This window comes from Rhinatrema bivittatum, unplaced genomic scaffold, assembly GCF_901001135.1.
Source record: "Rhinatrema bivittatum unplaced genomic scaffold, aRhiBiv1.1, whole genome shotgun sequence".
Taxonomy (NCBI): Eukaryota; Metazoa; Chordata; class Amphibia; order Gymnophiona; family Rhinatrematidae; genus Rhinatrema; species Rhinatrema bivittatum.
Genome location: NW_021820292.1, coordinates 536,474 through 564,174, shown reverse-complemented (window position 1 = coordinate 564,174; position 27,701 = coordinate 536,474). Strand labels below are relative to the sequence as shown.

Below are 27,701 nucleotides of genomic sequence, written 5' to 3'. Positions count from 1 at the left end.
CCAGAACTGAACACAATACTCCAGGTGAGGCCTCACCAAGGACCTGTACAAGTGGATTATCACTTCCTGTTTCTTACTCGATATTCCTCTCTCTGTGCAGCCCAGCATTCTTCTGGCTTTAGCTATCGCCTTGTCACATTGCTTCGCCACCTTCAGGTCACCAGACACTATCACACCAAGGTCCCTCTCCCAGTCCGTGCACATTTAGTCTTTCACCCCCAATCACATAAAGCTCTTTTGGATTGCCGCACCCCAGATGCAGGACTCTGCAGTTCTTGACATTGAATCCCACCTGCAAAATATTTGATCACTCTTCAAGCTTTCTTAAATCACTTTTCATTCTCTCTACTCCTTCCAGCGTGTCCACTCTGTTGCAAATCTTAGTATCATCCGCAAATAAACAAACTTTACCTTCTATCCCTTCTGCAATGTTGCTCACAAAGATTTTGAACAGAACCGGTCCCAACACCGACCCCTGTGGCACTCCACTTAACACCATTCTCTCTTCAGAGTATTTTCCATTTACCATTACCAGCTACTTTGGCACCCACTCCCATGCTTCTCATTTCATTCACAAGTATCCTATGTGGGACCATATCAAAAGCTTTGCTGAAATCCAAATAAATCAAGAACTTCCCTGATCCAATTCTCCAGTCACCCAATCAAAAGAATCCATCAGATTCATCTGACAGGATCTTCCCCTGGTGAATCCGTGCTGCCTCTGGTCCAGGAATCCTCCTGACTGTAGATAGTTCCCTCTCCTTTCCTTCAGCAGTGACTCCATTACTTTTCCCACCTCCGAGGTGATGTAACCGGCCTGTAGTTTCCAGCCTCCTCTCTGCTCCCGCTCTTGTGAAGCGGGACCACCACCGCTCTTCTCCAATCACTCGGCACCACTCCCGTTTCTAGGGATCTATTGAACAGGTCATGCAGCGGAGCCGCCAGCACATCTCTGAGCTCCCTCAGTATCCTGGGATGAACCTCATCAGGCCCCATGGCTTTGTCCACTTTCCAGGGATCTATTGAACAGGTCACACAGCGGAGCCGCCAGCTCATCTCTGAGCTCCCTCAGTATCCTGGGATGAACCTCATCAGGCCCCATGGCTTTGTCCACTTTCCAGGGATCTATTGAACAGGTCACACAGCGGAGCCACCAGCACATCTCTGAGCTCCCTCAGTATCCTGGGATGAACCTCATCAGGCCCCATGGCTTTGTCCACTTTCCAGGGATCTATTGAACAGGTCACACAGCGGAGCCCCCAGCTCATCTCTGAGCTCCTTCAGTATCCTGGGATGAACCTCATCAGGCCCCATGGCTTTGTCTACTTTCCAGGGATCTATTGAACAGGTCACACAGCGGAGCCACCAGCTCATGTCTGAGCTCCCTCAGTATCCTGGGATGAACCTCATCAGGCCCCATGGCTTTGTCTACTTTCCAGGGATCTATTGAACAGGTCACACAGCGGAGCCCCCAGCTCATCTCTGAGCTCCCTCAGTATCCTGGGATGAACCTCATCAGGCCCCATGGCTTTGTCCACTTTCCAGGGATCTATTGAACAGGTCACACAGCGGAGCCGCCAGCTCATCTCTGAGCTCCCTCAGTATCCTGGGATGAACCTCATCAGGCCCCATGGCTTTGTCCACTTTCCAGGGATCTATTGAACAGGTCACACAGCGGAGCCACCAGCACATCTCTGAGCTCCCTCAGTATCCTGGGATGAACCTCATCAGGCCCCATGGCTTTGTCCACTTTCCAGGGATCTATTGAACAGGTCACTCAGCGGAGCCGCCAGCTCATCTCTGAGCTCCTTCAGTATCCTGGGATGAACCTCATCAGGCCCCATGGCTTTGTCTACTTTCCAGGGATCTATTGAACAGGTCACACAGCGGAGCCACCAGCTCATGTCTGAGCTCCCTCAGTATCCTGGGATGAACCTCATCAGGCCCCATGGCTTTGTCTACTTTCCAGGGATCTATTGAACAGGTCACACAGCGGAGCCCCCAGCTCATCTCTGAGCTCCCTCAGTATCCTGGGATGAACCTCATCAGGCCCCATGGCTTTGTCCACTTTCCAGGGATCTATTGAACAGGTCACACAGCGGAGCCCCCAGCACATCTCTGAGCTCCCTCAGTATCCTGGGATGAACCTCATCAGGCCCCATGGCTTTGTCCTCTTTCAGTTTTCCTAACTCTTCCCACACATTCTCCTCTGTAAATGGAGTTACATCTACTCCACTCCCCTCCAGTTTCTTGTTAACCATCGACGGTCCTTCTCCAGGGTCCTCTTTAGTGAACACTAAACTGAAGTATTTGTTTAATATTTCTGCCATTTCTTCTTCTTTCTCCTCACATTGATCCTTGTCACCTTTCAGTTTCACTTTGCGCTTTCTTCCTCTCTAGTTCTATTTTCCCATTATTTATCCAACCGTTTTATTGTAGCTTTTATTTCCCTTCCTCATTCTCTCTGCACCCTTTGTTATTATGAAAACTGAAGTGATGTCCATACGAACTTCGGTATATAAAAGCGTTTAAATAAATACATAATAAATATACCACTTCAGACCTTTCTCCTCTCTCTGATGTATCTGAAAATGCTTTGTACCCACTCTTTACCTCTTTGGCAATCCTTTCTTCTGCTTGACTTTTTGCTTTCTTGACTTCTTTCTTCATCTTTCTCAGTTTCTCCAGATATTCTTCCCTGTGCTCCTCTTTTTTGGGATCCTTTATACTTCTTGAACGCTGTTCTTTTTGCCTTCTTTTTATCAGTCATCTCCTTTGAGAGCCAGATCGGTTTCTTACTTCTCTTGCTTTTATAAAATTGACACCTTGATGTTTTTGCTTCCTCACTCCTGAGGGAATAGACAGAATGAGGATTGATCTATGAAAGCTTGAGAAGTGGGTTGTGTGAGAACTAAACTTTCATGTAAAAAAAATTCAGAATTCATGCATTGGGAGCGCAGAAGACCAGAGAAGGCAGTGCAGGATGGGAGAGAGGGGATGAGATACCGATGTGCAGTAATCAAGAGAAGGACCCACTAGGTGATCACATCTGATCATCTCCATGTAGCAAAGCAGTGCGACAAGGCAGTAAGCAGAGCCAGGAGGAGGCAAGCGTGTATAAGGAGAGTCGTAACCAGCCGAAAAAGGGAGGTGATAATGTCTCTGTAAAGGACATTGATCAGACCTTACCTAGACTATTGTGTCCAGTTCGGGAGGCCTTAGCAGAGAGATCTTACCAAAACGGTAAGCTTTCGCAGAAAAGATGAGACTCCAGGACTTAAATAAATAACCCTAGAGGAGAAGACTGGTAAGGATATATTGGAGGCATTCCTGATCATGCCCAAGATCAGTCCAGACCAGTGGGTTTTTGCTTCCCTACCAGCAGATGGAGGCAGAGAAAAATACTTTTGAGGCCCTGCTCCATAACCGAGAGCACCACCTGCAGTCCCTCAGTATTTCTCTGTCTCCAGCAGATGGTAAAAGATTCGAAACCTGCAGTCTGGATTTAAAAAAAAAGAAAGAAAGAAAGGAGAGAAGAATAATTATCTCCCCGAGGTGTTAAAGTGCCTTTGAGGGCCATCCCAACGGTCTCGACCCAAAGCATCCAGAAGGTTGAAAGGCAGGGGTTCTGCTTCCCTCAGGTCTTCTCTGGTCACCTCACCAGTGCTTACACAGGGAATTCCCCTCCTTTTTTCTTTTCTTGGGGAGGGGGATGCCACAGAATAAAGAGAAAGTGGGGTACACCATGGAATAAAGAGAAAGTGAAGCAAGCCTTTGAATAAAGAGAAAGTGGGGCATGCCACGGAATAAACAGACAGTGGGGCATGCCACGGAATAAACAGAAAATGGGGTACACCATGGAATAAAGAGAAAGTGGGGCATGCCACGGAATAAACAGAAAATCGGGTACACCATGGAATAAAGAGAAAGTGGGGCATGCCACGGAATAAAAAGAAAGTAGGGTACACCATGGAATAAAGAGAAAGTGGGGCATGCCACGGAATAAAAAGAAAGTGGGGCACACCACAGAATAAACAGAAAGTGGGGTACACCATGGAATAAAGAGAAAGTGAAGCAAGCCTTTGAATAAAGAGAAAGTGGGGCATGCCACGGAATAAAAAGAAAGTAGGGTACACCATGGAATAAAGAGAAAGTGGGGCATGCCACGGAATAAAAAGAAAGTAGGGTACACCATGGAATAAAGAGAAAGTGGGGCATGCCACAGAATAAAAAGAAAGTGGGGCACACCACAGAATAAACAGAAAGTGGGGTACACCATGGAATAAAGAGAAAGTGGGGCATGCCACGGAATAAACAGAAAGTGGGGTTCCCCATGGAATAAAGAGAAAGTGAAGCAAGCCTTTGAATAAAGAGAAAGTGAGGCATGCCACGGAATAAAAAGAAAGTAGGGTACACCATGGAATAAAGAGAAAGTGGGGCATGCCACAGAATAAAAAGAAAGTGGGGCACACCACAGAATAAACAGAAAGTGGGGTACACCATGGAATAAAGAGAAAGTGGGGCATGCCACGGAATAAACAGAAAGTGGGGTTCCCCATGGAATAAAGAGAAAGTGAAGCAAGCCTTTGAATAAAGAGAAAGTGAGGCATGCCACGGAATAAAAAGAAAGTGGGGCACACCACGGAATAAACAGAAAGTGGGGTATACCATGGAATAAAGAGAAAGTGAAGCAAGCCTTTGAATAAAGAGAAAGTAAGGCATGCCACGGAATAAAAAGAAAGTGGGGTACACCATGGAATAAAGAGAAAGTGGGGCATGCCACGGAATAAACAGAAAGTGGGGTACACCATGGAATAAAGAGAAAGTGAAGCAAGCCTTTGAATAAAGAGAAAATGGCGCATGCCATGGAACAAAAGTGGGGCACGCATGGAATAAAGAGAAAGTGGGGAATGCCACAGAGTAAACAGAAAGTGGGGTGTGCCATGAAATAGAAAGTGGGATATGCCACAAAATAAACAGAAAACGGGGCATGCCACGGAATAAACAGAAAGTGGAACATGCCACAGACCTGGATGGGAAGATGGGAGGGGCACACCAGGGAATACAGAGAAAGAAGGGAGTGTCATGGGAAAGAGGGGCAAGTCATAGTGCAAATGGAGAGAATGACATGCCACAAAATTAAAGAAGAGGGCACCCGGCGGAATAAAAGGAAAAGGGTCATGCCATACAGAGGAGGAGGGAGGGATATAATGGAAGGAAAGATGAAAGAGAGATGAGAAAGCACCATGGTGAGGGGAAGAGTGTCCCTCCATTTACAGGATAGAGATAGGAAGTGCTCAATCATAAGGAGTGAGAGGACAGGGTGCATAATGAGGAGGAGGAGGAGACAAACTGAGGAGGAGCATAGCGGCTCTCTGTGGTAAAAGAGGAAAGGACGATGTTTCTTGGATGGGGAGGGGGGAGCAGTGAGATGAATGGGGTGGTACTGCATGTTGTCGGGAAGGGATACTGTGGTGAGAAAGGGGGGGTAGTGGTGCTCCATGGAGAGAGGGGGAAGGGACATTCAGTGATGAGAGAGGAGGGCATGGGTGTTTGGTTGAGAAGGGAAAAGGGTGCTCTTGGTGAGAGGAGAGGTCGGTGGTCCATATGGAGGGAGAAACAGACACTGAGATGTCAACTTTCAAAGAAAGCTGAGGGCCTGACTTAGATGCTTCAGGTTTTGGATGCTTAAAGTTAGGAAGATTTATAGGGATCGATGTTTTTGGATGAAAATTCTATTAACGTTAGGCTCCTAAATTTAGGACTGCTATTTATTTGCCTGCATGTGGGTGCCTTTGTAACGTACTTCCCCAACTTCACTCTGCCACAGCCCTGCTCACGTTTTAGACTCCTAAATATCGATGCTCAGCAGGGAACATTTTGACCTAGGCAGCTCTAAGTTCTCTGCCTAGACCTTTTGAGGTTTGCGGTGAGCCGAGGGATGGGGGTGCTCTTGTGGTTGTGTGACAGCAGGCTCATTCTCTCGTGTAAGTGGAGAGTGAGAGGAGGCACATCCGGCTAAGCAAATTGTAAAGCCTTGGGATCCTCCATGTTAAGGGGGTCATGGTGAGGGGAGGAACGAGGAGGGCCTCTGTATCAGAAGGGTAGGGAGAGGAAGGCCTGGTCTTCCGTGTGACTCGCACCCCATAACTAGCTCCTTATCTCTCGTCTTCCCCATGGCTTGCTCTACGCTGAGCTTCTTCCAGGTCTGCTGTCTCCTGTGCTATATATTATACCTACCTATAGATCTGTACTGTAGGAATAGGTGAGGGGATGTATCCTCCGGCAGTAGAAGCTCAGTTCTAGTTGTAACACTCGCCATCAGAGGGGGCTTCTCTAAATACATGACACAGAGATTTCCACACACGCAAATGTAAGAACATGTTGACATATGTGCATATATGGATATACAGATGTGCGCATGGAATACCCCGCCACATAAGCATACAGAAACCTTCCTCTGTTCGACAAGCCATGTGTGCACCAGCGGTCATCACCGAGCCCTTCTGGAGCTGAATATCTCCTCTCAGCTCTTGTGATCCTTCCCTTTCCCCTCACCCACCACTGTCTTCTGAGACTCATCCATCATCTCCCTTATTTTCTCAGGTCGCAGTAAAGATCATATCGATCGCCGAAGCCCCTCCAGAATATTCTAGAAAGTTTCTTCCGAGAGAAATCTACTCACTAAATGTGACGTACAAGCACATGAATGTGGTGAGTATTCTCAGCCTAGGTTCTCAGGCAGATGGTCAGAGATGTGCACCTCACACTCAGGGACGGTGCACTAAGCTTTCTGCCATAGACAAAACACGGAAAAGCACATTAGTACATTGATCCCTCCATGTAAGGCGAGGGAAGGGAGGGGAATTTAACAGGAAAACACTGATTCTAAAAGACAGGATCCTGCATTGAATCAGACAGGATCTGAATCAGCATGATTTGGCCTGAGGGAAATCACGTCAGACACATCTGACCACTTTCTTTGACTGGGTGACTTGGACTCTTACATAGAGGGTGTGCATTGCATGTGCTGTACTGGGGCTGTCCCACGTAGGAGGCTCGTGAATAAACTGAGTGGCTTGGGGGTAGGTCCCAAGGTGGTAAACTGGATTGGAAACTGGTTGGGTGATGGTGGTGGTACATGGAAGTCACTCAGAGGAGAGAGTGGTGACCAGTGGTCAACGGGCCACCCCCGGTTCCAAGGGCTTACGCTGTCCTAACCTCCTATGCTGTCCTAACTCCCTCCATTTCCAGGATTCCCCGGCACGGGGGGAGACCAATCTCCGAGTGTTGTTTTAAAAGCTTTTAAGATGTGCAGTAATAATCACGCGGGATGAGGAATGCAGTTCCAACATAATAAATAATAATAAATTATCAGTAAAGTTAACATCCGATATTCTGCCTTTTCCCCAAAGTTGGTCTCAAGGTGGATCGCAATACATTTAAAATGAACAGAGGCATTATTAAAACAGCTTACAGCCAAATCAGAGTTTGCACTTAATGAAGCATTAGGATCCAGCCCAGGAAAACCATTTGTGACAAGTTTGGACCCAGTTGTGTCCCTGTTTGTGTGTAACACAGTCCTTCCTAGAGGGTTCAGGAAGTTGGGTGGAAGGCCTGGCCGAAAAGCCCTGCCTTAGCGTTTTTCCTGAACTTAAGGGTGCCCGGCTTCAGGTGCAGGCTTAGTGCCTACTTCTTTCCAAATGTTTGGTGCATAACGGCAGAGTCTCACGCAGGACAATGATCAGCTGCTTCTGCACCTACCGAAATTCTCACAAGCAGGACATTTTTTAGGAGCTGGAGGTATTGTGAGATGCCATTGTATAAGGAATGGCGGTAATCGATTCGGCTGGTGATTAAAGCATGGATTACAGTAGCAAGATCGCGTTTATCGAGGATATGACGTAGCTGGAGAATCTGACGCACATACTTGAAGGAGGACCTTAATACTTTAGAAATTTGGGGTTCCATTACGAGAGTTTGGTCAAATTGAACCCCTAGGCTTCGTACTGACTCCTCAGGCTCTAAGTAGTACCCACTAGTGAGGGAAGTGATTGTAGATGGTGACCTTGGTGGCTAAGCCAGAGAAGTTCTGATTTAGATGGATTTAGACCGAGTTTGTGTTTACTAAGCCATTGGGCTACCCCTGTGCCTCTGTCAACTGATAATGGAACCTACACGGGAGGGGGATGATACTGAACCTGGTGCTTAACAGGGACAGTATCTCTGATGTTGTAGTGGGTGATCATCTTGGATTCAGTGATCACCACATGGTGTGATTCATAGACTTGTTCAAATGGGGGAGTACGTCAAGGTGTCAATAGCTAGATGGGTAAATCTAGGTGAAGTACAAGGGCAGTGGACAAAGCTAAAAGGAGATGTCTTAATGGCAACTAATATTTTTGTTAGGAATGTAAATAAAAGGAAGACGAAAATGAGACCGTTATGGTTTTCTAAAGGAGTAGCTGAAAAGGTAAGGGAGAAAACGTCAACATTCATAAACTACAGGAGATTGCAGAAAGAGGAAGACAGAGGGCAATATCTGGAAAAAGAGAAGCTGGGAAAGCAGTCAGGAATACAAAAATTCAAATGGAAAAAAAAAGAAAAAATATAGTAAAACTGGGGGACAAGACCTTTTTTTTTTAGGTATGTGTTGTGTTCCGCACCAGTGGCTGTCCACGGGTGTGGCCCCCTATCTCATCCGCGGCGGCGACCTGCCGCGGCAGATCCTAGCAATACCCCTGGGCCGGTGCCCGTCGCAGGTCCCCGGTCTGGCCGCCGGGTGGGAAGCCGTCCCTGCTCCTCCCTCGCGGCGTTCTGCAGTCTTTCCTCCGTGGAGGAAATCCAAGATGGCCGCCACCATCTTTAGGCATGAGGCCATGCCTCCTCCACAGATTTAAAGGGGCCAGGCCCCTTAACTACTCACAGCTGTCTCTAATGGGCCAGAGTAAAGGAAGTATAAAGGGAAGCTTCCTCTGCCCATTCTTCGACTTGGCAATGTCTCTTGCAGCGCTGTTTAAGTCTGCTTGCTTCGGTGAGTCTTCCTACGCTTTGGATCCTTGTTCCTGGTTCCTGTCTTGTCTTGGTGTTCCTGATTCCTGACTTTGGATTGGCTAGCGGTGATTCCTGGTGTGTGACTTCGGACTGGCAAGTGGTGATCCCTTGGTATACGACCTCAGACTGGTAAGCAGCGACCCTCTGGCACGTGACCTCGGACTTCTTCTGGACCATCGTCTCCAAGGGCCCACCTAACGCTACCAGTCGCGTTAACTTCTGCTGACGGTGAGTTCCACACCTTAGCCCTGGTGGACTCCGGCGCCGGCGGCAATTTCATTATGAAGAGCCTGGTGGAACACTTAAAGATCCCACAAGTTTGTCTTCCAGCTCCTTTGGTCATCTCCTCGATCCAAGGTAAACCTCTTCCGGAACGTGTGACAAACACCACGGTTCCCATCCAGTTGAGGGTTAGGATCCTTCATCGGTTAGGTTAGGATCCTAACCCTCAACTGGATGGTTAGGTTAGGATCCTTCATCCTTCACACACACATACTATTCAATACACGAATAAGGTTATTTGTTATTTATTAAATTTGTTAAATATTATTGTTACTTTCAATGTTCCTTGTAATAATGTTCAATGGTTGATTGTTATTGTTCAATGTTCAATGTTCTATGTAAAAAAAACCCAGGTCTAACCTCCCAGACCAGGGCAACCTTTTCGTTACTTGTAAACCGGATTGATTTGTATTGTATACAGGAATTCCGGTATATAAAAAAAATTAAAATAAATAAATAAAATTGGGAGCAGATGCCATTCTATGTGTTGGAGTATTCCATACATCCACTCGTCCTGGGCTTTCCCTGGCTTCAGGAGCACACTCCTCAGTTCAACTGGAAGACTTTGCAGCTATCTCGCTGGGGGCCGAATTGTCACGGCAATTGCCTCCAATCAGTGACTCCAGTCTCCTGTTCCATTGCCTCCACCAGTCTTCAGGGCCTGCTGACCCCCTATGCCTCGTACGCGGACGTTTTTTCAAAGCAAAAGACTGAGATACTTCCTCCTCATTGATCGTTCGATTGCGCCATCAAACTCCTCCCTGGTACTGAGCCTCCTTGGGGGCGCACCTATGCCCTCTTGCCTGTGGAGACACAGGCCATGACAGAGTACATCAAAGAAAACCTGGAGAGGGGCTTCATTCGGAAATCAAGGTCCCCAGCAGGGGCTGGGTTCTTCTTCGTCGGAAAGAAGGACGGAAGCCTGCGCCCTTGTATTGACTACCGGGGCCTGAATGCTATAACGGTCAAGGACCATTACTCCCTCATCTCAGAGCTCTTCGATCGGCTGCAAGGTGCGAGGATCTTCTCCAAGTTGGATCTCCGAGGGGCTTACAACCTGATCCGTATCAAGGAGGGTGATGAATGGAAGACGGCCTTCAACACCCGAGACGGCCACTATGAGTATTTAGTGATGCCGTTCGGGCTCTGTAATGCTCCAGCAGTGTTCCAGAACACCATGAATGAGATACTCCGTGATCTTTTATATAAGTGCGTGGTAGTGTACATGGATGACATTTTGATATTCTCGGACTCTCTGGCCACTCATCGTCAGCACGTCGTCCAAGTATTGCAACGACTCAGAGAACACAGACTATATGCAAAACTTGAAAACTGCCTTTTTGAGCAGGAGTCCCTTCCCTTCCTGGGGTACATCGTCTCCAGCGAGGGTTTCTGTATGGACCCCCAGAAGCTGAAGGCCATTCGGGAATGGCTGCAGCCATCTGGATTAAAGGCACTTCAACGGTTCCTAGGTTTCTCTAATTATTACCGATCATTCATACCTCACTATGCGTCCATCATTGCCCCAATGACAGCCATGACCCGGAAAGGCGTGGATCCCAGGAACTGGCCTCCGGGAGCAGAGGCCGCCTTTCGTTGCCTCAAGGAGGCGTTTCTTCAACAACCGTGCCTTCGGCATCCGGATCCGCAGCAGCCGTTTGTCATCGAAGTGGACGCGTCCTCAGAAGGCGTAGGGGCCGTTCTGAGCCAGACTTCTGAAAGTCATAAGTTACGTCCGTGTGCCTTCCTCTCCCACCAGTTCTCTCTGGCAGAGTGGAACTACGCTATAGGCGACAAGGAATTCTTGGCTATAAAGGTAGCCTTAGAAGAGTGGCGCCCTTGGCTAGAGGGGGCACAACACCAGTTTACGGTCTAAACAGACCATAAAAACCGGGCGCAGCGACTCAATCCTCGACAGGCACGTTGGGATTTATTATTCACCCCGTTTTAACTTTGTCCTGCACTATCGCCCTGCCGGGAAGAATCTCAAGACAGATGCCTTGTCATGAGTCTTCGAGACCACCGAGAACCCTGATGACCCTCAGTTTATCATCGAGCCATCACTGGTCCTACTGGCCGCCACCATGACCATCCCTCCTGGGAAAACTCTGGTTCTGCCACACCTGCGGAAACAAGTCATGGCTTAGGCTCACGATTCCCGTTGCTCCTGCCATCCGGGACAATCCCGGATCTTACAGACCCTGCGCCGATACTACTGGTGGCCAAAGGTCAACAAAGATGTCCGGGTTTACATAGAGTCCTGCCAGTCATTAGCTCACCACAAGAGGATCCCTGGTTCGACCTCAGGCTTGCTTCAGCCTTTACCTGCACCTTCGGAACCATGGACCCATTTGGCGACCGATTTCGTCGATCTGTCATTATCCAGTGGCAACATGGTCATATGGGTGGTCGTCGACCGATTTAGTGACACTTCGTGCCACTCCCAGGATTGCCGTCCGCACCCCAGCTGGCCAAGTTGTTCGTCCAGCACATCTTCAGACTACATGGCCTACCAAGAAGTATCCTTTTGGATCGAGGGTCTCAATTTACTGCCAGGTTTTGGAGGGCCCTCTGCCAAAAGTTCGATGTTACTTTGGACTATACGTCTGCTTACCACCGCAGACCAATGGTCTTGCAGAGAGAACGAACCAAACTTTAAAGCAGTTCCTCCGTATTTACGTCAATGAGAAACAGGATGACTGGGCTAGCCTGCTACCCTGGGCAGAATTTGCACTCAATTCGCATCTCTCCACGGCTACTGGATCCTCACCATTTCAGATCGTATATGGGAAGCAGCGAAGAAGACCATATCCACCCCTCAGGCCGGGCCAAAAGGTATGGCTGAGCACACAGTTCATCCGCCTGAAGCTGCCATCAGCGCGACTGGCCCTGCGATTTATTGGGCCATTCCCCATCATTCGACAAGTTGGTGCCGTTTCATATCAGCTTCGCCTTCCGCCTTCCCTCAAGATACACAACACGTTCCATGTTTCCCTCTTGAAGCCTCTGGTGTTATCATGGCCTTCTAGCAGGCCTCCGACTCCCCAACCTATTGCCCGCCATTGCCAGTTCCCATTCCAGTCACGTCCCCGGTAGCCCAACTCTCTGCAGATGAGTTACACTGCCTGTGGATCTCCACACGGCGCGCGCTGATCAAAGCCAGTCCGGCGGCAAAAAGGTATGCCGATCAGCGAAGAAGACCATATCCGCCCCTCAGGCCGGGCCAAAAGGTATGGCTGAGCACACAGTTCATCCGCCTGAAGCTGCCATCAGCGCGACTGGCCCTGCGATTTATTGGGCCGTTCCCCATCATTCGACAAGTTGGTGCCGTTTCATATCAGCTTCGCCTTCCGCCTTCCCTCAAGATACACAACACGTTCCATGTTTCCCTCTTGAAGCCTCTGGTGTTATCATGGCTTTCTAGCACGCCTCCGACTCTCCAACCTATTGCCTCCGAAGATGACCTCACCTATCAAGTCCGAGAGGTCCTTGATGTGAGAAAGCATAGGAAGAAATGGGAGTACCTGTTAGCATGGGAGGGGTTCGGCCCCGAAGAAAACACCTGGGAGCCGTTGGCCAACATCTTAGACCGCGGCTTGCTTGAGCAATTTCACAGAGACCATCCGTTTAAGCCCAGGCCTCCAGGGAGGCACCCTAAAGAGGGGGGTACTGTTGTGCTCCGCGCCTGTGGCCGTCCACGGGCGTGGCCCCCTACCTCACCCACGGTGGCGACCCTGGGCCGGTGCCAGTCGTTCCGGCGCAGTTCCCGGTCTGGCCGCTGGGTGGGGAGCCGTCCCTGCTCCTCCCTCACGGCATTCTGCAGTCTTTCCTCCACGGAGGAAATCCAAGATGGCCGCCACCATCTTTAGTCGCGAGGCCGTGCCTCCTCCACAGATTTAAAGGGGCCAGGCCCCTTAACTACTCACAGCTGTCTCTAATGGGCCAGAGTAGAGGAGGGAGGAGAAATAGCCTAGTGGTTAGAGCAGTGGACTATGAACCAGGAGACCAGGGTTCGAGTCCTGCTGTCACTCCTTGTGACCTTGGGCAAGTCACTTTACCCTCCATTGCCTTAGGTACAAAAACTTAGATTGTAAGCCCTCTGGGGATAGAGAAATACCTACAGTACCTGAATGTAAACCGGTGTGATATCTCATTTGAGATCAAATGTTGGTATATATAAATAAAATAAGTATAAAGGGAAGCTTCCTCTGCCCATTCTTCAACTTGGCAATGTCTCTTGTAGTGCTGTTTAAGTCTAGGGATGTGAATCAAGCTTCTGACAATTGAAAATATCATACGATCTTTAAAAATGGCATGGGCCATCCAGTGCTCCTACCATGTGACAGGGGCCGGCCAATGGCATGGATACCCTGTCATATGGTAAGGCTATTGGTGCCATTTTTATTAGTGGCAGCTGACGGCCCGAGAGCGGGAGATCGCTCCCGGGACCCCCACTGGACCACCAGGTACCTGTAAAAGTTTTTTGGGGGGGCGGGAGGGTGGAGGAAGCTAAGGGATTAGTTTTAAAGGGTCAGGGTGGGTTTTTTGTTTATCGGCTCGGGCACAGCCGATAAACAAAACCGTGATCGGGCCGGACGAAAAAAAAAACAAGATGTGAATCGGAACCAGAATCAGAACCGATTCCAGTTCTGATTCACATCTCTATTTAAGTCTGCTTGCTTCGGTGAGTCTTCCTATGCTTTGGATCCTTGTTCCTGGTTCCTGTCTTGTCTTGGTGTTCCTGGTTCCTGACTTCGGATCGGCTAGCGGTGATTCCTGGTATGTGACTTCAGACTGGCAAGTGGCAATCCTTTGGTATACGACCTCGGACTGGTAAGCGGCGACCCTCTGGCACGTGACCTCAGACATCTTCTGGACCATCGTCTCCAAGGGCCCACCTAAGTCCCAGCGACCCGGGTCCCTACGAGCTCCTCCCGGGGGGGACTGCGGGTTTCCAGGGGTGAAGCTCCAGTTAGCCCTTGTACTGACCTTAGGTACAAAAACTTAGATTGTAAGCCCTCTGGGGATAGAGAAATACCTACAGTACCTGAATGTAAACCGGTGTGATATCTCATTTGAGATCAAATGTTGGTATATATAAATAAAATAAGTATAAAGGGAAGCAGGTTCGGACCCCTCTCGGGGCGATGAAGCAGGTTCGGACCCCTCTCGGGGCGATGAAGCAGGTTCGGACCCCTCTCGGGGCGATGAAGCAGGCTCGAACACCTCTCCGGGCGTTGTAGCAGGCTCGGACACCTCTCCGGGCGATGAAGCAGGCTCGGCCCCCTCTCGGGGCGATGCAGCAGGCTTGGATCCCTCTTGGGGTGATGCAGCAGGCTCGTACCCCTCTTGGGGCGATGCAGCAGGTTTGGCCCCCTCTTGGGGTGATGCAGCAGGCGTGGATCCTCCTCGGGGCGATGCAGCAGGTGTGGATCCTCCTCGGGGCGATGCAGCAGGCGTGGATCCTCCTCGGGGCGATGCAGCAGGCTTGGCCCCCTCTTGGGGTGATGCAGCAGGCTCGGCCCCCTCTTGGGGCGATGCAGCAGGCTTGGATCCCTCTTGGGGCGATGCAGCAGGCTCGGGCCCCTCTTGAGGTGATGTAGCAGGCTCGGCCCCCTCTTGGGGTGATGCAGCAGGCTTGGATCCCTCTTGGGGCGATGCAGCAGGCTCGGCCCCCTCTTGGGGCGATGCAGCAGGCTCGGCCCCCTCTTGGGGTGATATAGCAGGCTCGGCCCCCTCTTGGGGTGATGCAGCAGGCTTGGATCCCTCTTGGGGTGATGTAGCAGGCTCGGCCCCCTCTTGGGGTGATGCAGCAGGCTCGGCCCCCTCTTGGGGTGATGCAGCAGGCTCGGCCCCCTCCTGGGGTGATGCAGCAGGCTCGGCCCCCTCTTGGGGCGATGCAGCAGGCTCGGCCCCCTCTTGGGGCGATGCAGCAGGCTTGGATCCTCCCCGGGGCGATGCAGCAGGCTTGGCCCCCTCTTGGGGTGATGCAGCAGGCTTGGCCCCCTCTTGGGGTGATGTAGCAAGCTCGGCCCCCTCTTGGGGTGATGTAGCAGGCTCGGCCCCCTCTTGGGGTGATGTAGCAGGCTCGGCCCCCTCTTGGGGTGATGCAGCAGGCTTGGATCCCTCTTGGGGCGATGCAGCAGGCTCGGCCCCCTCTTGGGGCAATGCAGCAGGCTTGGCCCCCTCTTGGGGTGATGAAACAGGCTCAGATGGCAGAGCAGCAAGGTTAGAAGCAGTGCACATAGAAGACACAGATTGCACTGCTGTGGGCTTGATACCCTGAGCCAAACTCTGAGGCTCCTTATTTTGTTTCTGGAGGAGCAGTTTAGAGAAGGCACAGACAGTTCTAGGACGTCTAGGGAATGTGCTCGTTAGTGTCTCAACAGCAGCTGTGGGAAGCAGAGCCCTGCTAGAGTTAATCAACTCTCTCCTTTTGAGAGAAACCTGTTCCTGAGGCTCTAGCACTGGTGTCACAGAAACCTTCTTGGCCAGGTAAGTCCTGGGTTTTTCTATCCACAAACTGCCAGCTAAAATGTTTGTTTTAGTGGAGCCAGAAGCAGAATACCGGTTAGGAGAGCTGATTGTTTTTTCTAATGGAACAGCTGATCCTAAAGCAGAACAACGGGGGCAGGGTTTGCCTGGTGGTAACAGACACGGAAGACAGGAGCATTTCCACCACCCTGGTTTAGGATTTAAACAATTTAAACATTCCTGATAGACTGAGACGTTCCTCTTATGACAACCACTGCATACCCAGTGTTCTTGGTCTGAGAGTTGACATGCAAGACAGTTCTTGTAACTGAGATAGTTCAAAGTCTGGCAACAAGCACAGACATAAAAACTTGGAGGCTGAGGCATAATGTGAGTAGAGGTAAAAGAAAAATTGGCTCACCGGTAGTACCAAGACCTATCTCTTCCCCTGGAAAATTGATGGCTTCGGCATACTGTTACGCTTGGGCTCCGGTCAGGAGTCGTGAACACCACCCAGCAGGGTGGCTCCAGGTGGAGAGAGACAGGAAGCTAGAAACAGTGTCAGGTTCCAGGCTGGGTCAGGGCAGGCAGCAAGTATCAGAGTCTGGGTTCAGGCTGGGTCAGAGCAGGCGGCAAGGAGCAGAGTCTAAGTTCAGGCTGGGTCAGGGCAGGCAGCAGTAGCAGTGTCTAAGTACAGGCTGGGTCAGGGCAGGCGGCAGTCAGCAGTGTCTGGGTCCAGGCTGGGTCAGGGCACAGTAAGCAGGGCAAGGCAGGTCAGAAGGCCCGTAGGCCACACACACACACACAGAAGGCCCGTAGGCCACACACCAATAGCGGGGCAAGGCAGGTCAGAAGGCCCGTAGGCCACACACACACAGAAGGCCCGTAGGCCACACACCATAAGCGGGGCAAGGCAGGTCAGAAGGCCCGTAGGCCACACACACACACACAGAAGGCCCGTAGGCCACACACCATAAGCAGGGCAGGCAGGTCAGAAGGCCCGTAGGCCACACATACACAGAAGGCCCGTAGGCCACACACCGTAGTCAGGGCAAGTAGGTCAGAAGGCCCGTAGGCCACACATACACAGAAGGCCCGTAGGCCACACACCGTAAGCAGAGCAGGCAGGTCAGAAGGCCCGTAGGCCAGGTAAGAAAAGCGTGGAAGAAGGCCCGAAGGCCGCGCAGGGCAAGGAAAGGCCCGAAGGCCGCGCAGGGCAAGGAAAGGAAAGGCCCGAAGGCCGCGCAGGGCTAGGCAAGGAAAGGCCCGAAGGCCGCGCAGGGCTAGAGCAGGGAGCCCAGGTGAGCTCGATGCCGAAGCACCGAGGCAACTGTCAAGCAGGGTTATAAGGGCACACCCAGAGCATAGAGTGGACAGAGGAGATGGACTGGGCCTGTCAGGAAAGCCAGCACTAGAGGGACCCCTGGTGGTGAGGCGGTTGCACTGCAGCCAAAACTGTAACACAAACATCCTCTTTGTGGATGAAACTGCTTACAAAGAAATGTTTGCTTTGCTGTTTTAGTGAGATTTGCTACTTTCTTTCCTGTTAGTTTCAAGTGCTGTAGAATCCCGATGCTTGGTGCACCCTGTTGTAGGTGAGGAATCCTTGGTTAAGAATTCCTCAAGAGGGAAAGGTAGACATTTATGGTGCTGAAAGAGTCCATATTGCTGATCCATGTGGTGCAGAGCCTGGACAGCTTTGTAATACTGGGCAGTAAAGAGACTGAGCATTGAAATAAAAATAAAACAACATATGGGAATCCAAGGTTATTTGGATGACATAAGTGCACTGGGCTAACAGCCTGAATAAATGACTAAATAGGTACCTGAAGTTTAAGCTTCTGATAGTAAGAAAGTAAAGTAAAAATACTCTGGAATTTTCCAGAAATGAAAAGTTAACAGCAAAGCAAAAAGATGTGCTGCTGTAGCCTTTAGATAAGAGAAGCTGGAACAGACTCGTTCACACAGGATAGCAGGGAATGTAGCAAAACGTTGCAGTGAGAGATTTGTGTGCTAGAAATCACGTGTACATGTTTACGTCATAGTATAAAGCAGTGATGGCTAACCTATGACACGCGTGTCAGAGGTGACACGCCGAGCCGTTTTTGCTGACACGCGTAGTGTTTCGGGACTATCGAATTTTTTTTTTTTAATTGGCTGCGCCGAGCCTTTTTTTTTTTTTATCAGCTGCGCCAATCCTTTAAAATTAGTTTTTTTAGTATCCCCCCAATGCCCCCGGGCGCATGCGGCGCAGCGACAGGCCCACGTCACTACAGCCCAAAGAAAAAGATCGCGTTTAAACGCGCTGATGCTCCTCCTCCTTCCTGTGCGGCCCCGGAAGTAAACGTTGCCGGAGCCGCGTGGGCAGGAAGGAGAGAAGCATCAGCGCGTGCAGAAGAGGAGCATCGCTTGCGCTTATGGGCCGCCGCGAATCCCAAGTCGCAGCGGCCCGAGAAGAGGAAGAAGCCCGGTAGCAGGGCCGCTGCAGAGCCCATCCTGCGGCGACCCGCGAAGAGGAGGCCGAGAGGTGAGAGAGAGGCTGAGGGTCTGTAGAGGGTGGGTGGGTGTGTGTGTGCGCGCGTGTGTATGAGATGAGTTGAGAGATTGTGTGTGAGGACCTGAATGTTTGCAGAGACTGCATGTGCTTGAGTAAGACAGCATGTGGGAGTGAGAGAGAGCCTGTGTGTGTGAGTCAGACAGCATGTGCCAGTGAGAGCCTGTGTGTATGAATGATTGTATGAGAGAGAGCGTGTGCCAGTGAGAGCCTGTGTGTATGAATGATTGTATGAGAGAGAGCGTGTGCCAGTGAGAGCCTGTGTGTATGAATGATTGTATGAGAGAGAGCGTGTGCCAGTGAGAGCCTGTGTGTATGAATGATTGTATGAGAGAGAGCGTGTGCCAGTGAGAGCCTGTGTGTATGAATGATTGTATGAGAGAGAGCGTGTGCCAGTGAGAGCCTGTGTGTATGAATGATTGTATGAGAGAGAGCGTGTGCCAGTGAGAGCCTGTGTGTATGAATGATTGTATGAGAGAGAGCGTGTGCCAGTGAGAGCCTGTGTGTATGAATGATTGTATGAGAGAGAGCGTGTGCCAGTGAGAGCCTGTGTGTATGAATGATTGTATGAGAGAGAGCGTGTGCCAGTGAGAGCCTGTGTGTATGAATGATTGTATGAGAGAGAGCGTGTGCCAGTGAGAGCCTGTGTGTATGAATGATTGTATGAGAGAGAGCATGTGCCAGTGAGAGCCTGAGTGTATGAATGATTGTATGAGAGACAGCATGTGACAGTGAGAGCCTGTGTGTGAGAGAGAGAAATGCATGTGAGAATGAGAACCTGACTGTGTGTTTGAGGGAAGAAGATGAAGAGAAAAGAAACAGAAAAAAAGACAATATAAAAGGAATTGGCAAAAAAAAAAAAATAAATAAGAAAGGGAAGGTGGAAAAAAAAAAGCCTGTGACCAACCAATTAGAAAACAAAGATCAGACAGCAAAGGTAAAAAAAAAATATATTTTTAGTGATTGGCACATGTAATCTTTGGGAATGTGCAACATCCCCAGTAGTCATGTGGCAGCAGTGACAGTGGCAGCAGAGGAATGAGAGAGGTTCTGAGGTTGCTGGCAAAAGAGAGGGGGGTCTGCCTTCAGTGTGTGCATGTGTATGAATGGGACTCTGCCTGGGGGTGTATGTGTGTGAATGCATGGGTGCCTGCCTGGGGTCTGTGTGTGTGAGAATGAATTGGTGCCTGCCTGGAGGATGGAGCGGGAGTGGTGTGAAAATGACTGGGAGCCTGCCTGGGTGTGTGTGTATGTGAGGGAGCCAGTGAGTGTGAGAGCATGAGTGTGTATGAGAAAATCCAGGGGAGTAAGAGTTTGGGTGGAGGCGGAGAGAGTGTTTTAATTGAAGATTTAGCCGATGAAATTCAGCAACAAAAAAGTCACTAAGCAGGTAAGGTAAAGAATTATTTGTTTTTGCTTTATTAATAAATACAGTACATATTAAAATTATAACTTTGTTATTAATTAGAGCTACAAATATCACAATTATGGATTTTTCTAGAAGTGACACACCACCCGAGTTATGCTCGGTTTTTTTTATGAATTTTGACACACTGAGCTCAAAAGGTTGGCCATCACTGGTATAAAGGCTTGATTTGTAAAATTAGGATTGGAATTCTGTCTCTGTCCCCTCAGCAGATTGCTGAAGGTTAGAGCAGTATCCCCAGGGAGAAACAGATGGGCTTGCTATAAGCCATTTTTTATCTTTTTTTATACTTTTATATACTGCTTACTAATTGGAATCTTTTTGCTTTCTGTCTACCAAATAAATGTATCTAAATTACTTCAATTGTGTCTGAGTAGACCTTTTCCTGTATATTAAGTTCAGGTACATACGTTAAAAGATTTTAAAAGACCCGGGGATAAGCACCTCAAAGGTTTAGCCTGAAGCGGCTCTCTGGTAAACATGTGATAACGGGGCTAAACACTGTTTTAGCAGCGATTCTATTAGTTTACTTACCACAGAAGTCAGACTAACTGGCCTGTATTTCCCAGCCTCTTCCTTACTTCCACTTGTATGAATAAGAACCACATCCATCCCTCTCCAGTCCTCTGGAACTACTCGTAATTCTGAAGAAGTATTTAAAATGTCAGCCAGCGGAGCTGCCAGGACATATCTAAGTTCCCTTAGTACCCTCGGATATATCCCATCTGGCCTAAACACCTTATATACTTCAGGTTTAGTTAGCTCCTCACGAACACACTGTTCTGAAAATCGATTGAGGTTTACTTCACTTCCAATCTTATTTATAGAAACATAGAAATGACGGCAGAAGAAGACCAAACGGCCCATCCAGTCTGCCCAGCAAGCTTCACACATTTTTTTCTCATACTTATCTGTTTCTCTTAGCTCTTTGGTTCTATTTCCCTTCCACCCCCACCATTAATGTAGAGAGCAGTGCTCGAGCTGCATCCAAGTGAAATATCTAGCTTGATTAGTTAGGGGTAGTAACCGCCGCAATAAGCAAGCTACACCCATGCTTATTTGTTTTACCCAGACTATGTTATTCAGCCCTTATTGGTTGTTTTTCTTCTCCCCTGCCGTTGAAGCAGAGAGCTATGCTGGATAAGCGTGAAGTATCAGTTTTTCTTCTCCCCTGCCGTTGAAGCAGAGAGCTATGCTGGATATGCGTGAAGTATCAGTTTTTCTTCTCCCCTGCCGTTGAAGCAGAGAGCTATGCTGGATATGCGTGAAGTATCAGTTTTTCTTCTCCCCTGCCGTTGAAGCAAAGAGCTATGCTGGAAATGCGTGATGTATCAGTCTTTCTCCCATGCCGTTGAAGCAGAGAGCCATGCTGGATATGCATTGAAAGTGAAGTATCAGGCACATTTGGTTTGGGGTAGTAACCGCCGTAACAAGCCAGCTACTCCCCGCTTTGTGAGTGCGAACCCTTTTTTCTTCTCCCCTGCCGTTGAAGCAGAGAACTATGCTGTATATGCATTGAAATTGAAGTATCAGGCTTATTTGGTTTGGGGTAGTAACCGCCGTAACAAGCCAGCTACTCCCCGCTTCGTGAGTGCAAATCCTTTTTTCTACATTTCCTCTTGCTGTTGAAGCTTAGAGCAATGTTGGAGTCACAGTAACCATGTGTATGTTTATTGAATAAGGGTATTATCTCCAGGCAGTAGCCGTCATTCTGGCGAGCCACCCACTCTTCATTGACGGCCTCTTGACTTTATGGATCCACAGTGTTTATCCCACGCCCCTTTGAAGTCCTTCACAGTTCTGGTCTTCACTACTTCCTCCGGAAGGGCATTCCAGGCATCCACCACCCTCTCCGTGAAGAAATACTTCCTGACATTGGTTCTGAATCTTCCTCCCTGGAGCTTCAAATCGTGACCCCTGGTTCTGCTGATTTTTTTCCTATGGAAAAGGTTTGTCGTTGTCTTTGGATCATTAAAACCTTTCAAGTATCTGAAAGTCTGTATCATATCACCTCTGCTCCTCCTTTCCTCCAGGGTGTACATATTTAGATTCTTCAATCTCTCCTCATAAGTCATTCGATGAAGACCTTCCACCTTTTTGGTCGCCCTTCTCTGGACCGCCTCCATCTTGTCTCTGTCTCTTCGGAGATACGGTCTCCAGAACTGAACACAATACTCCAGGTGAGGTCTCACCAAGGACCTGTACAAGGGGATAATCACTTCCCTTTTCTTACTCGATATTCCTCTCTCTATGCAGCCCAGCATATTTGTGTTCACTTTTGTGATCCTGCTCCAGGCCCTTCCACAGTGAACACCAAAATGAAATATTTGTTAAGATATTTTGCTTTTTCCTCATCAGCCTCTACATATTCCTCCCCTTTACCTCTGAATCCCAAAATGCCACTTTTGCATGTCCTTCTATCACTAACATACTGTTATGCTCAGGCTTGTGGACCCTTGGGCCGACGGGAGGATGGTGTACCTTAGGAGGAAGATCCGTAGGTTCTCCCGTCGGGTGGCGAGGCAGAACAGAAGATGCGACCAGCTGACCCTCGGCACTAAAGACTGAGGCGACCGTGGAAGCAGACGGAGAGTCTTGAGGTCAAGGAGAAGAACGGAGTCTTTAGGCGCGGCCTCGCACCTAAAGATGGCAGTGGCCATCTTTGATTTCCTCCACGGAGGAAAGACTGCTGGACGCCGCAGGGAGAAGCAGGGACGGCTCCCCACCCGGCAGCCATCCTGGGGACCCGCGCTGGAGCGTGGGCACAGATTTAGGGACTTCCGTGGGAGCTGCCGCGGTGGGTGCCACCACGGGTAAGGTAGGGGGGTCGCAGCCGTGGCCGTCCACGGCCGCAGAACACAACAGTACCCACCCCCTCTTTAGGGTGCCTCCCCGGTGGCCTGGACTTAGATGGATGGTCTCTGTGGAATTGCTCAAGCAAACCCCGGTCTAAGATGTTGGCCAACGGCTCCCAGGTGTTTTCTTCAGGGCCGAACCCCTCCCAAGCTAACAGGCACTCCCATTTCTTTCTATGTTTTCTCACGTCCAAGACCTCTCGGACTTGATAGGTGAGGTCATCTTCAGAGGCAATAGGTTGGGGAGTCGGAGGCGTGCTGGAAGGCCAAGATAACACCAGAGGCTTCAAGAGGGAGACATTTATTTATTTATTTATTTTAATTTTTTCTATACCGGCATTCGTGATAATATCACATCAAGCCGGTTTACAGTAAACAATGGGGTGATAACCGGAACAGAGAACGAAATAATATGTACTATACATAATATAGATGCAGTTACAATAAACAAGGAGTTATACAACTAGGAGAAAGAAGAAGAAAAGATAGTAACTTTAACATAGTGTATAAACCCGTAGAATGGTAGAATTTCCAATAATGGAAGTTTGTGATTTACAATGAATTGTTAAGTACAAATATGTTGTTTTTAACAATAAAGAAGTAATCATAAGTAATGAAGAAGTAATCATAAGTAGAGAAGATTCTGGATGTTTATAATGCTTAGGGGTAGGATACCAGGATGGTTATAATAAGGAAGATGTTGCTTGGAGGTTGAATATCGGATAGAATTGTTTTTAATCTGAACATGGAACGTGTTGTGTATCTTGAGTGAAGGCGGAAGACGAAGCTGATACGATACGGCACCAACCTGTCGAATGATGGGAAATAGCCCAATAAATCGTGGGGCCAATCATGCTGATGGCAGCTTCAGGCGGATGAACTGTGTGCTCAGCCATACCTTTTGACCCAGCCTGAGAGGCGGGTATGGTCTTCTTTGCTGGTTGGCATACCTTTTTGCCACCTGGCTGGCTTTGATCAGTGCGCGCTGTGTGGAAAACCACAGACAGTGTAACTCGTCTGCAGAGAGATGGGCTACCGGGGACGTGACTGAAATGGGAACTGGCAGCGGCAGGCGTGGCTGCTTCCCATACACTATCTGAAATGGCGAGAATTTGGTAGCCATGGAAAGATGAGAATTGAGTGCAAATTCTGCCCATGGTAGCAGACTTGCCCAGTCATCCTGTTTCTCATTGACGTAGATACAGAGGAACTGCTTTAAAGTTTGGTACGTTCTCTCCGGCAGAGGGCCCTCCAGAATCTGGCAGTAAATTGAGGGCCCCGGTCCGAAAGGATACTTCTTGGCAGGCCATGTAGTCTGAAAATGTGCTGAATGAACAGCTGGGCTAGTTGTGGTGCGGACGGCAACCCTGGGAGTGGCACGAAGTGTGGCATTTTACTAAACCTGTCGATGACCGTGTTGCCACTGGATGATGGCAGATCGACCACGAAGTCTGTCGCCAGATGGGTCCATGGTTCCGAGGGAGCTGGTAAGGGCTGAAGCAAGCCTGGGGTTGAACCGGGGATCCTCTTATGGCGAGCACATGACTGGCAGGACTCTACGTAAGCCCGAACATCTTTGTTGACCTTGGGCCACCAGTAGTATCGGCACAGGGTCTGTAAGGTCCGGGATTGCCCTGGATGACCGGAGCAGCAGGAATCGTGAGTGCACGCCAGAACTTGTTTCCGCAAGTGCGGCAGAACCAGAGTTTTCCCAGGAGGGATGGTCGTGGTGGCGGACAGTAGGATGAGTGATGGCTCAATGATGAACTGTGGGTCATCCGAAGTCTCTGTAGACTCAAATACACATGATAAGGTGTCGGCCTTGAGATTCTTCTCGGCAGGTCTGTATCATAGAATAAAATTGAATCGGGTGAAGAATAAGGCCCAACGTGCCTGTCGAGGGTTGAGTCGTTGTGCCCGATGCAGGTTCTCCAGGTTTTTATGGTCCGTGCAGACCGTAAACTGGTGTTGTGCCCCCTCTAGCCAAGGGGCGCCACTCTTCTAAGGCTACCTTTATAGCTAAGAGTTCCTTGTCGCCAATGGCGTAGTTCCGCGCTGCCGGAGAGAACTGACAGGAGAGGAAGGCACACAGGCGTAACTTGTGACTTTTGGAAGTCTGGCTCAGAACAGCCCCTATGCCTTCTGAGGATGCGTCCACTTCGATGAAGGCTGTTGCGGATCCGGATGACGAAGGCACGGTTGTTGCAGGAACGCCTCCTTGAGGCAACGAAAGGCAGCCTCCGCTCCCGGAGGCCAGTTCTTGGGATCCGCGCCTTTCCGGGTCAAGGCTGTCATCAGGGCAACGATGGATGCATAATGAGGTATAAAAGATCGGTAATAGTTGGCAAAACCCAAAAACTGTTGGAGTACCTTCAGTCCGGACAGCTGCGGCCATTCCAGAATGGCTTTCAGCTTCTGGGGGTCCATACGGAATCCCTCACTGGAGACGATGTACCCCAGGAAAGGAAGGGACTCCTGCTCAAAAAGGCAGTTTTCAAGTTTCGCATACAGTTTATGTTCTCTGAGGCGTTGCAATACTTGGACGACGTGCTGATGGTGCATGGTCAGAGTGTCCAAGAATATCAAAATGTCGTCCAGGTACACGACCACGCACTGATACAAGAGATCGCGGAGTATCTTGTTCATGGTGTTCTGAAACACCGTTGGAGCATTACAGAGTCCAAACGTCATCACTAAATACTCATAGTGGCCGTCTCGGGGGTTGAAGGCCGTCTTCCATTCATCACCCTCCTTGATGCGGATCAGGTTGTAGGCCCCTCGGAGAACCAACTTGGAGAAGATCCTCACACCTTGCAGCCGATCGAAGAGCTCGGAGATGAGGGGCAAGGGGTAATGGCCCTTGACAGTTATAGCATTCAGGCCCCGGTAGTCTATGCAAGGGCGCAGGCTTCTGTCCTTCTTTCCAATGAAGAAGAACCCAGCCCCCGCTGGACACGTAGACTTCCGAATAAAGCCCCTCTCCAGGTTCTCTTTGATGTATTCTGTCATGGCCTGCGTCTCCGCAGGCAAGAGGGCATAGGTGCGCCCCCGAGGAGGCTCAGTGCCAGGGAGGAGGTTGATGGCACAATCGAATGATCGATGAAGTGGAAGTATCTCAGCCTTTTGCTTTGAGAAGACATCCGCGTATGAGGCATAGGAGGCCGGCAGGCCCTGAAGACTGGTGGAGGCGATGGAGCATGAAACTGGAATCACTGATTGGAGGCAATTGCGTGACAATTCGGCCCCCAGCAAGATAGCTGCAAGGTTTTCCAGTTGAACTGAGGAGTGTGTTCCTGAAGCCAGGGAAGGCCCAGGACGACAGGACGTCTGGAATACTCCAAAACATGGAATGGCATCCGCTCCCAATGAAGGAATTCAACTCACAACTGGACGGGAACTGTGGTGTGTGTCACACGTTCTGGAAGAGGTGATGACCAAGGGAGCTGGAAGACATAAGAACATAAGAAAATGCCATACTGGGTCAGACCAAGGGTCCATCAAGCCCAGCATCCTGTTTCCAACAGTGGCCAATCCAGGCCATAAGAACCTGGCAAGTACCCAAAAACTAAGTCTATTCCATGTTACCATTGCTAATGGCAGTGGCTATTCTCTAAGGGGTTAGATTTTAAAAGAAGCGCGATCAGCCTACTTTTGCTTGCGCATCAGACTCAAGCAAAAGTACGCTGGATTTTAGTAGATACGCGCGGAGCCGCGCGTATCCACTAAAATCCTGGATCGGCGCGCGCAAGGCTATCGATTTTGTATAGCCTGCGCGCGCCGAGCCGCGCTGCCTCCCCCGTTCCCTCCAAGGCCGCTCCGAAATCGGAGCGGCCTCGGAGGGAACTTTCCTTTGCCCTCCCCTCCCCTCACCATACCCTCCCTTCCCCTACCTAACCCACCCACCCGGCCCTGTCTACACCCCCCCCTTACCTTTGTCGGGGGATTTACGCCTCCCGGAGGGAGACGTAAATCCCCGCGCGCCAGCGGGCCTGCTGCGCGCCGGGCCGCGACCTGGGGGCGGGTACGGAGGGCGCGGCCACGCCCCCGGGCCGTAGCCACGCCCCCGTACCCGCCCCCAAAACGCTGCCGACACGCCCCCCGGAACGCCGCGACGACCGGGCCCGCCCCCCGACACGCCCCCCTCCGAGAACCCCGGGACCTTACGCGAGTCCCGGGGCTCTGCGCGCGCCGGGAGGCCTATGTAAAATAGGCTTCCCGGCGCGCAGGGCCCTGCTCGCGTAAATCCGCCCGGTTTTGGGCGGATTTACGCGAGCAGGGCTCTGAAAATCCGCCCCTAAGTGAACATAATGGGGTAGATTTTCAGACGAGCGCGAATAGCCTACTTTTGTTTGCGCTCCAGGCGCAAACAAAAGTACGCTGGATTTTAGTAGATACGCGCGTAGTCGCGCGTATCGGCTAAAATCCTGGATCGACGCGCGCAAGGCTATCGATTTCGTATAGCCTGCGCGCGCCGAGCCGCGCAGCCTACCCCCGTTCCCTCCTAGGCCGCTCCGAAATCGGAGCGGCCTAGAAGGGAACTTTCCTTTGCCCTCCCCTCACCTTCCCCTCCCTTCCCCTACCTAACCCACCCGCCCGGCCCTGTCTAAACCCCCATCCTACCTTTGTCGGGGGATTTACGCCTCCCGGAGGGAGGCGTAAATCCCCGCGCGCCAGCGGGCCTCCTGCGCGCCGGGCCGCGACCTGGGGGCGGGTACGGAGGGCGCGGCCACGCCCCCTGGCCGTAGCCACGCCCCCGTACCCGCCCCCAAAACGCTGCCGACACGCCCCCGCAACGCCGCGCGCTCCGGCCCCGCCCCCCCGACACGCCTCCCGACACGCCCACTCCGAAAAACCCCGGGACTTATGCGAGTCCCGGGGTTCTGCGCGCGCCGGTGAGCCTATGTAAAATAGGCTCACCGGCGCGCAGGGCCCTGCTCGCGTAAATCCGCCCGGTTTTGGGCGGATTTACGCGAGCAGGGCTCTGAAAATCCGCCCCCAATAGCAGGTAATGGACTTCTCCTCCAAGAACTTATGCAATCCTTTTTTAAACACAGCT

General features: G+C 50.4%; 1 protein-coding gene across 2 annotated transcripts in view; it reads left to right on the top strand.

The window, feature by feature from the left end:
• The window catches only part of LOC115081395 (testis-specific serine/threonine-protein kinase 5-like), a 101,792-nt gene that overhangs the window by 8,936 nt on the left and 65,155 nt on the right, over positions 1-27,701 (top strand). For both annotated transcript variants that reach the window (XM_029585848.1, XM_029585847.1), the window contains exon 2: positions 6,607-6,714. In XM_029585848.1, coding sequence (XP_029441708.1) covers positions 6,607-6,714 — 108 coding nt within the window. The remainder of the gene's footprint in view (positions 1-6,606; positions 6,715-27,701) is intronic.